Source organism: Platalea leucorodia (genome assembly GCF_965183815.1).
Source record: "Platalea leucorodia genome assembly, chromosome: 5".
Taxonomy (NCBI): Eukaryota; Metazoa; Chordata; class Aves; order Pelecaniformes; family Threskiornithidae; genus Platalea; species Platalea leucorodia.
Genome location: NC_138827.1, coordinates 23,804,855 through 23,816,908, shown reverse-complemented (window position 1 = coordinate 23,816,908; position 12,054 = coordinate 23,804,855). Strand labels below are relative to the sequence as shown.

At 40.5% G+C, this 12,054-nt stretch overlaps 2 protein-coding genes across 2 annotated transcripts in view; one reads left to right on the top strand and one right to left on the bottom strand.

Moving 5' to 3' along the window:
• The window catches only part of DOCK7 (dedicator of cytokinesis 7), a 109,163-nt gene that overhangs the window by 52,580 nt on the left and 44,529 nt on the right, over positions 1-12,054 (bottom strand). The gene's annotated exons all lie outside the window — the stretch shown is intronic.
• On the top strand, positions 2,636-11,545 carry ANGPTL3 (angiopoietin like 3; the record flags this gene model as incomplete). Its single annotated transcript, XM_082313434.1, has 7 exons — positions 2,636-3,133; positions 4,158-4,268; positions 5,116-5,233; positions 6,008-6,121; positions 7,745-7,840; positions 9,730-10,002; positions 11,364-11,545. 7 exons carry the CDS (start codon positions 2,636-2,638, stop codon positions 11,543-11,545), a joined length of 1,392 nt encoding a protein of 463 aa, XP_082169560.1.

Below are 12,054 nucleotides of genomic sequence, written 5' to 3'. Positions count from 1 at the left end.
GAGATGCTCCAGTGCAGTCACTGGTGGTCTTGGGTTGTGGACTGCTGTACCTCTAAGCATCAGAGAAGAAACAAACGCACAGTCCTAACTCCCTCTCATTTCTCTGCACAAAACAACTTTGCTCCCACTGCTCACCTGGAGATCTGACAGTGGCACGAGCTCTGTGACACAGCAAGAAGTCTTAGCACTTTGCTCACCTCTTGGCTGCTTGTTTACATCCTGAATGTGTTCAACCAGTCTGTCTCCAATGAGTGACTTCTGTTACGTTAGAAATGAAGAGGCCATCATGTTTTCATCAATGTACCAAATATTCAGTGCAAAAGAAATGATCGGCAAGTGAATGGACATACAGGAGCAATAATGAACAGCCCATAACCAAATTCCTCACTTGCCTATAGCCTCCCAGGCTCAAATGAGTAATTAAGCAAATAACTCTTCTCCACCGTGTGTTACATCTGCCAACAGTGAGCAGATACAGCCCAGTCTCAGCTGGCCAGGCTCAGCTAACTGTGGCTTTACAAGAGGTGTCAACAGAGAACCAGACAGGCATTTAGCTGGTAAGAGCCATTCTTTCTGCATCTTACATGTATGCATTTCTGACTTGATTTAACACAAGCTGCAGAGAACTGAACAGAACCAGGTGGTTCCATTCTGGTATCTGCATGGGCCTGCACATATCTCAGGCCTCTTCAGTCTATGCTAAAAGGCAAAAGGACTGTCCAGCTAAAGTATCTGAAGAGCCGGTTAACAACAAGCTGCAATTCAAATGAAGCAAAGGCTGCTCTGATCCTTGGCAGCACTACATGCCAGAGCACAGAGTTGTCCTTGCCCTCCCGTTCCCCGACTCTTTGCATGGTGAAGCCAGAGCTGAGACTTGAGGTCAGAATCCTCAAAACTCTCAGTGTTCAGGGATTTTTAAATCATTACTTTGCTGCTTTGCTCAAGTGTTTTAAAATTATGCTTAATAGACAATTCCTGATTGGTCACAGCCTGTGAATTCATAAATACCTGAAATAGAGCAGAAAAAGGAAAATCTTACTTATCCCTTTGCCTTCACAGGTTTGTTCCCTAAGAGACAATTCTCAGTACTTGGTCTCAGCAGTGTACAAGGATGGGGACCTTCAAGACTGTCTGCTGCAGTGGGACACCTTGCAAGATGAGAAATTACTGGGTTGGTTTTTTATGGGACAGAACTGCACCTGTGGGTTGTGAAAATGCAGTGCTGCTTCCTGGTACAGAATACTGATTATTGCTTGTATTTAAGGATAATTCCTACATTTGCTTCCACTCTATGCCAGCAGATTCTCTTTGCGTGAATCCTCATTCTTCCCAGTGCTAGGCCTGATGATCCACATGCTCCTGCTGTTCCTCTATACTTCGTGCAGATACTCCAGTCAGTCTGATCCAAATCATACTGGTACAAAACACTCTCCACCAATTAACTGGAGATCTAAAATACTTTCACATTCTTTAATTATGGGTGGGAAGGTTACCTGCGTATTATCAACCCTTCATCACATAAGAAGTTCAACGTATGAGATAACAACATCATTTTTAAAATATTTTTTCTGTTGATGCTTCATATCATACCCACATGGGTACATGAACAACAACAAAAAGTCCAGAGGAAGAATTACTAAACATACAGGAATCTAGCAAAAACCTGAAAACTCTTCAAAGTACAGACTATATTATGCATGGATTTTGGCTTCTTGGATTGCTATGAGTGACACCAGAAAGTAAAATACCTTCATTCATACTGCAATACTACTCAAAAAACATACATGCTTCCATGCAGAGACCCACTGCAGAACAGGACATTTATTTCAGAGTACTTGTAGACTTGCTTTATGTAGTGTGAATCTTAAACAGTAAGAAGAATGGTAAGGTGAGAAATGTAAGTGAGGTATTATTTATCTCACCCACCTCTGGAAAGCAGCTCTTAAAAAATGAGTTTTATATGGTGTAAATTACTGCACAAACCTTAACATAGTAGAATCACATCAGGGCAATCTCTGGACCTAATTCCCTCTTTCTCACTTAATCTGCACTAGATGACAAGTAAATCCACTGCAGCACAATGAGTTACATCAGAAAATGGTACAAGATGAGAATCAAGTTGTGTGAATCATATGGGAATATTTTGCCCTTCCACAGCTTATCAAGGAGCTGCACAACCTGAAATACAGCGTCCAGTGCTCTTAAGTGTGGTAAACCCTTTTATACTCCTGAGGCAATAGAAGGAATCATACAACACAAACAAGAAGCAATTTAGGCCTCTATCAAGATTATGACCCAAAATTAATCTATTAGAAAGCGTTGCGTGAAAAACACTATGTCATCAATAACATTTTATAACAGAAGGTCTGGCAGATTAAAAAGTTCAGAACCAGTTTATTCAGCAACGTGCCCGTCTCTCAGTTTTATCTTCCCAGGTGTCAAACTACATTCGAGAGGGGTTACATTTGTTCAAATACACACAGTTTAATGATCAACTCGTTGGTCTGCCTCTTCTGAAATGAAGAGGAGTATAAATAGATCAAATTCTTCAATCCAGAACAGTTACACAGCAAAAACTGTTAGTAGGAAAAGTCTGTGCATCCTGAACAACCAAAGAGTATTAGGAGAAGAAAACATGAAAATCTTTCTAGTCTTTCTATTCATTGCCCCACTTGCTCTTTCAGCTAGAGCTGAGAAGGATTATTCCTCCTTTGATTCTGCTACATCTCCTGAGACGAAGTCAAGATTTGCCATGTTAGATGATGTACGAATCTTAGCCAATGGACTCCTCCAGCTTGGGCACGGTCTTAAAGACTTTGTCCATAAGACGAAGGGGCAGATGAATGACATCTTTCAAAAACTTTACATTTTTGATAGGTCCTTTTATGAGCTCTCACTGCAAACTAGTGAAATAAAAGAAGAAGAAGAACAGCTCAGACAAACTACGGCCAGACTGCAAATCAACAATGAAGAGATGAAGAATCTCTCACAGGAGATGAATTCGAAGATTGAAGACCTCATACAAAACAAAATCCAGCTGCAAGAGAAAGTATGGGGACTGGAAGACAAAGTCACTAAACTGGCCATTATCCAGCCTTCAATGCAAGAGACAAAAGAAATTTCTTCACTCAAAGTAAGTAGACTTGTGAAAGACCCTGACACACAAAGCCAAAGTAAACTGTAATGCTATTATCAGTAGTTGTGCAATAGAAGCTCATATTTCCCCTTCCTCTTCACTGTAGTACTACTGTGTATTTTAAGAAATCACTGTGATAATCTTAAAAGAATCAGTGTCTTAATCTGACACATTGTTTATATTGTAGTAAAATTCCCCAGTGAAATCAGTGAGAAAATTGTGAAATTATAAGGCTCTATATTTTTTTCAGTATTTTTCTGCAAATCAGTTTTAAGAAATTCTGCAATAATAATGATAAAAAATTTTTGCAATCAGGAAAATGACATGATTACCAAGCCCATAGGTTTGTATGTCATCATCTCATTACAAATCAATGCACTAGGAACGGAACTGCCTGCTCAGTATAAAAACAGGAAGTTTAAACCTTTAAAGAGGGACATATATAGTACCTATATGACCTCCAGGACAAAGAACCTTGCAAGTGTTAATAGACTTAATACATGCAAGTACTGAGGTGGGTATAAGTTCTCCTATGGAAAAGGAAGTAGTAGCTGTATTTTGTAAGAGCATAGAAAGGCTAAGCAACTTGTGTGAGAAAATACTGGATGTTTCTGTCAAAGCAGAAAGACAAATCCAGATCTCCCAAATCCCAAGCTAATACCCTAAATGCTGGGAATTGTTCCCTTTTTTGATCAATGGCATACATCTAGTTTGAATCAAGGGACAACTTCACACAACATAATTGTTCTGGACGCGAAAATGGAAGGAAAATAGCAACAACAAAAAAGGTCTACAAAGCTGCCAGCAGTTTGTCTCAAAAAAAACAGGTGTTCACTTCAGAGGCATAGAAATTCACCCCTTCAGAGGCAAAGCAGGCAACTCATTGGAAAAGGAAAGGCAACGTTAAATGGTTTGTGCCCCTCAGAACTCACCCCATGACAAGAGTTATGGAGGCAGTGCCACTGTAAAGGTCTTCTGCTGCTTCTAACCACAACCCTCCTCGCTCCCTTCCTGTCTTCAGGCTTTCGTGGAGCAGCAGGACAACCACATCAAGCAACTTCTCAAAATCGTAGAGGACCAGCATGTGCAACTCGACAGACAGCACAATCAAATAATGGAGCTCGAGGACAAGGTACAGGAACCATCTCTATTCCTCTTTTCAGAATTTGTCATCTCTCATAACACTGAAGGAGTCAATGGCCCAACCATTCATTTCGGTCAGCCATCCCTCTTGTTCACAGTTGGGGGTGTAGAGGAGGGTACAAGCAGTTTTGACCACAAACAGGTACCTCTTTTGGTGAGAGACTGCTGTGCTGCCAGGTAGGGGGCAATGGCCAGGGCACACAATGACCAAGAACACAGCTTTGAAATGCTGCCTATCAACACCAGGCTGCTGGATTTTCTGACTACTAATTTTCTTTTTTTTCTCTTATTATCTATCACATTATTGTTCTTCCCTTGGTCTTCTAAGTATCATTACTTTCTATCTCTTTCTTCTTTTCCAGTATTCAGCCCAATAGAGTCATGTTCTGCAGTTCAACATGTGTCACCGTAATGCTGGGTATAACTGACATGCTCATATTTAATTTATTCCTAAGAGAAGGCTATGAAAGGAAAATGCATTTCAGCCTAAGGAACTGCAGGTTCTGTGCTCTTTAGTTGTTGGTATATTTGTCTAACTGATGTCACCTGAGGAAATAAGTTAAATCTGTTTGCCCATTAAGGTGCACCTCGTGAGAACAGGTCATTTACTCGCCTCATGAATCCTGCCTTGTTTGAGCAGTGGCACAGCTGACATTCATGCAACTGAAATCCACCAGTGCAGTTCTAAAGTTATTTTTATGTTGTAAATTGGGTATTCTAAAGGATTACGTTCACAAGAAAAATTATTCTCTGCATGACATTGTTTGGCTTGATACATGAATCTCATCATTTCAGAGCCTTGGGAAATTAACAGTCTGCAATTACGGTTCTTTCAGCTAAACCACATCGAGCTCCAGGAACTCGCAGAGAACTCCTTCACGGGGGACCAAACAGAACCAGAGGCCACCAGCTTTCCCATGCGCAACGCCACAGCTGTAACATACAAATCTGATGGTGAGACCTTATCTCTTAGACATGACTACACAATACATTGCATTCGCAGCACTCTCTGTGAAAGTTTTGCATTGGTTTTTAACAGTCAAAGACTAAAAGCAAAAGACACATGTTATATACAGCGCTGTGGGAAGGAGCTGAATTTCGTGCTTTGGAAAAAATGCCATCATCTATTTAGCCCCACTATCCATGTACTTGTCTCTGGGGTGACATATAGGCACAACATCCTATAATGCAGTAATCCTGTCCTCAACCTTCAGCCTTCATTCACCCCTTGTAAACATGTGCTGTGACCATCCTTTTACTGACACGTCTGACGTTGCCGATGCCTGTCTTGGAGAGTATGAACAGAGAATTAATTTACTTCACACTGGCTAATTCTAAGATTTGGAAGAGCTTTCTTTGAAGTTGAGAGGCATTTTCGAACTGCAGCAATGGGAATGGTATTTATTGGTAATTTTACAAGAGGTAGGAAAATCCATTTGCCAGATTCTAGTCTTAGGCCTTACAAACTTTCCAAAATTATCTAAACTGAAACCTTGCCTACCTTAAAAAAGATAGGTGGTCCAACCTACGTACAACTTGGCAGCTGTACTACCAAGCCCAAAGCAGTTTGTCGATTTCCTGACATTTATTGTAAAGTAAAATTACCAAAAAGATTGTTCCAGTTTTTGTTTTGGCTCTATCCCATACAGAAATTAAAGTTACAAAGCTGGATTAAAACTTACCACATCCAAAGCAGTATTTGTAATTGCCTGCTATTTGCTTTCCTAGGTGCCGCTCCTGACTGCACTGCTCTTTATAACAGCGGCATGCGGTCCAGTGGTGTTTACACTATTAAGCCCAACGGCTCAGGAGCCTTCGATGTCTACTGTGAAATGAAATTTGGTAAGACAGCTGTGCTAGCAACAGTCTAATTTTCACATAAGTAGCTTCTTATAAGCCAAAAAACCATGTCTCATCCCAAAGCACACAAAAACTTATCATGATTTATGTATCCTTTTGACTTCTATTACTGGCTTATCTGTGCTCTGAACTCAGGTTTCCCATATCCTGAAGTCTCCTTGACACTGTTTTCATTCTTTATTCGCCTCTTGTTTATACTGAGGAAAGGACTTTCAATCATGTGACATAAATTAATTATATTAAAAAACCCAAGCCCCTTTAGCTATAGATAATGAAAATGGCAATTATAAATACCATTATATTGCAACCATGAATAGCTTTTCCAAATAAAAGCAAACAGTAGATAGTAAATACCTTAGTAAAATTTTGTTTCATTAACAAGGGTTACTGCTTGACACTTAAATATACCAAACTAACCCAAAGAGTTAGTTATATAGATATAACTATAGTTAGTTATATAGTTATACAGATATACCAAACTAACCCAAACTAACCCTGTCCTGGAGACAGGATTCCTATATCATGTTTGGGTGAGTCCTATGTATCATATAGGTCCAGAATTGTCAGGGACCAGAAAGCACAGCACCTCCCCAAGCTCTGTCTTTGTAAGAAACCCCTTTGTCTGTTCCTTTTGCCACTACCCAGAGATCACACATCGTTTGGCCAGTTCACTGTTCCCTGTTTTTTTCACCCTGCAATGCATCATCCTGCAGCGCTGCTCTGTGCGTGCTCTGCCCAGCTTCCCCGCGTGGTCCCTTTGCCACTGCTACCTGGAGAACCTGGGAACACACTGATGCCAACATGGCAGGGTCATGGGATTTGTTTGGATGTGTAAACAGAGCGGCACGGCGTTGCCCTGTGCAAAAAGCTCCTTTGCTTACATTTGTTGAAACTGGTGAAATGAGGGTGTCATGACCTGGTCAGGATAAAGACCCCACTGCAGCCCTAGCGTAGACACGGCCTTCAACACTTCATACCTTCTGTGGAGTTGCGTTCCCAGCAATCAAGCACTATCAATAAAGGGAGTCTGGCAATCTGACCAAATGTCTGGAACATTTCATATCTCCTTTTTTATCATTTTCTCTATGTTTGTGTTTCTCAGCCCTCATAAACAAATGAAACCCAGTTAAGTCAGCTTAACAAAACAAGTCCAGTGAGCTGAGTCACTGCAAGTGTGGCAGAGGACACTCGAACGGCCCTGTGTTCTGTTCAGCTGTGCTCACTTGAATTTCTTTCATGAAGATTTAGGTAACTCATTCTACCTCAAAACTGCAGCACCCAAGAGCACACTCATAGACAGTTAATAAGGCCAAGGCCAAGATGAGTCGAGCATCTGCTCTCTGTACAGCTGAGAGGCTTTATAGCTCAGTACGCATGCACTCAGGTCTGCTGCAAAACGAAGAGGAAGTGGGATTCATATGGAGCCACCTTCAATGCAAACCTATTTTCTTCTCCACTGCAGTGGAGAGCGAGCTCGCATGAGGGCAGGCACAGCAGTGCAGTCTGGGGGTCAGCACCTGGCGGTCTCAGTTACTTTCCATCTTCTCTCTAGTGCTTTAAACACTTAAGCCAGGCTTGTGACTTATTTCCTCTTCGCATTGACAGGCAGTTCCTGGACTGTAATCCAGAACAGAGTGGATGGATCACTAGATTTCAACCAAACCTGGGATGCCTATGCAAACGGTTTTGGTGAACTCAATGGTAAAAATGCTTTTTTTGTGTCTTTTCTTTGTATCAGTTGCTTTTAGAAGCTGAATCTTCTTTATTAAAGGTGTTCACATGAGAGCAGACAAAACCTGCAATCAAATCTGAACAGCTTACCTAATTAGTGGAACACCAGAAAGTGCTTAACAGAAAACGTAACTCAGCAAAATTCTCAAAGACACATATTCAAATGTGTGTTTAGAAATTTTTGCTGAATCAAGGCCAAAATGCTTTAAATGCTTTTTGAATTATCGAGATTTTACTATTCATAAAAGCACCCCCCCAAAAGCCTTTAAAGTATACACATAAATGTAAAACCTCACCAGGTTGCTGTCACTACTTTCTCTCAAACTTTCTGCAATCATGTTTCCCTTAAAACCACCACCCCATTTTTTCCAACCTCAAGAGAGCCCGAGGCTGCGTGTTCTCCCCTGCACAAACACCTCCGGCTTCCCCGTGCTGTGGCCAATCCCCTCTATGGCTGGATAGGGTGAGGAAACACCCACATTCCCCTGTTAATCATCAACTCCAAAGAATTTGTAGCACCAAGTGCTGCCCAACAGCCTCCCCATCCAGAAGATTTTCCCTATTTTTCTCATAGAATGAGATGACTCTTACTTTTGTTTAGAAAATATTTTGACTTTCTAGGCACAGCACAGACCAAAACCTCACCAATGTGGGCAGCAATATTGACTTACTTCCACCTCTTCTACAATAAAAAGCTGCTATATGTCAACCTTTCCTGCATTTTGGGACAGTAGCTCACAACTGAGGTAGACTTTTACCTGTATAGTTTGTCGATCATGTTAAATGCTACAGTTGCTCCTCAATTGGTCCCCAATTCTCATATAGTAAACTAACATGAAGCCACATCTTTTCAGTGTCAGAAAGATTTTGCAGAGGATCACACAACTCTCAGCTATGTCCTACTCAGTTCTGTGCTGCATATTCTAAGGTGATAAAATATAACAGGCTACTGCTCCTTACCTGTAAATTGTGGGAGTATTTTACTCAACCATCTTGTTTTCTATTGCTTAAAATGCCACCTGCATGTATGGCACTCACATTCAGCTACACTATTTCTACATGTGGCAATTACCTATTGAGCACTGATACCAGCGGCACTGATAATAAGCTACTTAATGAATATAATTTATGAAACTAATTAAACTAATTATCAAGAATTCTACCAAAAGAAAAATGCTCAAGTTAAATTCATTTTGTACACAAGGGTATCAAAACCTCAGTTTAGTTCTGCAGCTCTTTCCTTAAAAAATACAACAATTGCAATTAGGTTTTATGTATGTCATTTGCTTCATTTGTCACACAGTTCCAATTATGCATGTTTTAAATGTCTTGAGCTCCCTCTCAGAGTTTCACAAGAGGTGGGAAAGTTAAGAGAGAAGCTCCAGCTCATTTATATCTCTTGCTTTTATTGATCACCAGTGTGCAATTAAAAAGAGGTAAACAAAAAGAATGTAGCAGGAGACCTCTGAAAAGATCAACAGTCCCCAAGACTCATATTATTGATTTAATTAAAGCAATGAATAAATCCTTTTAAATACTATATTTTCACACATACTACCCGCAGGTTATCTGTAAAAACAAACTGAATAGCAGTGTGAGCAACACAGAGTTTTAGGGAAAGTTTATCACATAACCCCTTCCCCATTAACTCCCTGCCCGGTGACTTCTGTCCCCTAATCCTCACCTCTGACATCTCTTGATTCTGACATTGTACAGCTTATTTGAACACGTACTTTCAAATACTGATATTTTAAAGGTGAATGAGCTATCTGAGGTATGGGTTAGAGATCTGAAAAACATGCTAAGTGTTTTCATGCCTAGTTCCATATTAACAGCATCTATTTACTACGACTTTGCAGAGGAATTCTGGCTAGGCCTGAATAAGACTTACTCCATTACTAAACAAGGGGACTACATCTTACGGATTGAGCTGCAGGACTGGAAAGATAACAAGCGTTACATCGAGTATGCCTTCAGCTTGGGAGGCCCCGAAACAGACTACACTCTCCAGCTTTCACGGATCTCCGGGAGCATCCCCAATGCACTGCCGGAGCAGACAGAACTGCGGTTCTCAACTGCAGACCGTGACATGGACATAATAAATGACTTCAACTGTCCAGAAAACTACCTAGGTATCAATATGCTGGGTATATTATCATGGCAGTTTCTTTGTTACATGAAGGATGGTAGTATGCTTTAGTGGGTAGTTACTGATATTAGTCTGGCTTTAGATACAGAAAAGAGAGGGCAGCAGCATCTTTCTGCTTGCAGGAAAGGACAGATGTTTTTCGCTGGCAGACAGCAGGGTCCTACAATGAGGCATCACCTGTGTATTTTATAGACAGGTAAAACTAAAGCATAGTGAGGCTGTGCAAATGACCAACATCAGAAACAGAACTAGCAGCACAGGTTGAAACAAAACCCCAGGATGATATTCTGAGCTATGAAGTCAAGGGCAGTTCTTCCTCTGATGCCTGCTTTGGTGTGGCAGCCCTAGGTCGGATTGTTTAATCCCTCCTTGCAAAAAAAGAGAAGACAAACTGTCTCTTAACTCCATTTTGACTACAAACCACAAGTTAAGAATGACGGTGAGTTTCCATTCAAAGGGAGATTTTAGCTGTTTGTCAAGTATACATGCTATACTCACTCTCAAAAGAGCAAGAGAGATGCGAGGCTGAAGACATATTTCTCCTTGAAGATAATTTGGTTAAAGGATTCCCAATTCTTTGATTTTATGAAGCTTTTATGTTTTTCCAGTTTATAGCAAAAAGCAAATAATTGAAAAAACAATTAATGATTAAAGCACAGGATACAGAATTGCCCTCCAGACACCTGCTTCACGCAACAAACATTTTGTACATCATTCTAGGCTTGAAAATTGTTAATGTCTGAAACAATGCTGAGAGTGTTACTCGGCTCTAGTGACCATAAAGCAGATGGCCAATGACTTCCAAAGTGCTAAACTTTCATTTTTAGCACAGACTCACTGCCAGTCCTTTGCCAGCAGAACTGGGCTTACAATTTAAGCTCGTGGTTAAGGACATCAGCCAATAAAAAAAGAGAATTTTTTTACTAAAGGCTCTTCAGCCTCCTGTAGATGCAGAGATTTAACTATCTGTACCTGAGAAAAACATCAGCAAATCAGAAAGTCAGTTGTAGAGGGTCATGGGAAACATGAAAGTGTGAAGCTAACTTCATAAGTGTTCCAATTCAGTGGCAGCACTTGTGTGTGCAGTTTTCTACGCACCACTTCTTTTATGTGAAGCAGACAATAACAGGGAGCACAACTTCTTTGTATTGGCCCTCAACTTGCAAGTGTAAGTGAGTATATGTACAAGCACCATTTCATTTGGGTATACGGGGTAATTTTCATTTTTGCTGAAACTGGTCTAAGGACGATTTATGTTGCAAACAGCAGCTGTCTACTCGGAAACTGAGCACAGTATGTTAGGGTACAACTGACAGTAACTGACATTACAATATTTTTCCTTAGGAGGCTGGTGGCACAGTGAATGTGAGGAAACCAATCTTAACGGGAAATACGTTGCACCAAGGTCAAGAGGAAGACTAGACAGAAGAAAAGGCTTATACTGGAAGCCTAAGAAAGGAAGATACTACTTGCTCAAGTCAACCAAAATAATGATACACCCAACAGATTTAAAAAGTTTTGACTGAATGCTCAACCTGATGCATTTTAATTCAGAACATATACACTGAACATTACTACATCAAAGAAGTTCATGTTATGTTTAATAACAGATGCATGTCTAATTCCGTACACTGTATGGCGTATTCTCCAATACATAAACTCTGCGGCATTTGCGATGGTCTTAGAGTATGTTTGGTGAGTATTCTCATTCGCCCCAGCCCCAATGTCAATGTGCTGTAACTTACGTGGAGCTTTTACTTCCCTAGGATGAAACTCTAATGCCTAGGAATCAGCTGCCTATTCATGTGTTGGACAGTATTGCCTGGAGGAATGGGTTTTCAGGCTGTTGCATTCATTTCTGGGTTGTGTAGCAGGGAACATGAAAAGTGTTTCAGTTAAGAAAGGGCTGGTGAAATGCTACGGAAGACATTTAGGTATTAATCTATAGGGAAAGAAGAAATTTTGTTTCATAAAGTAACTAATTTGATGTTTGGTTCATGTTATTGCTGTGGAATGTTTCTATGAGCAAATGAGA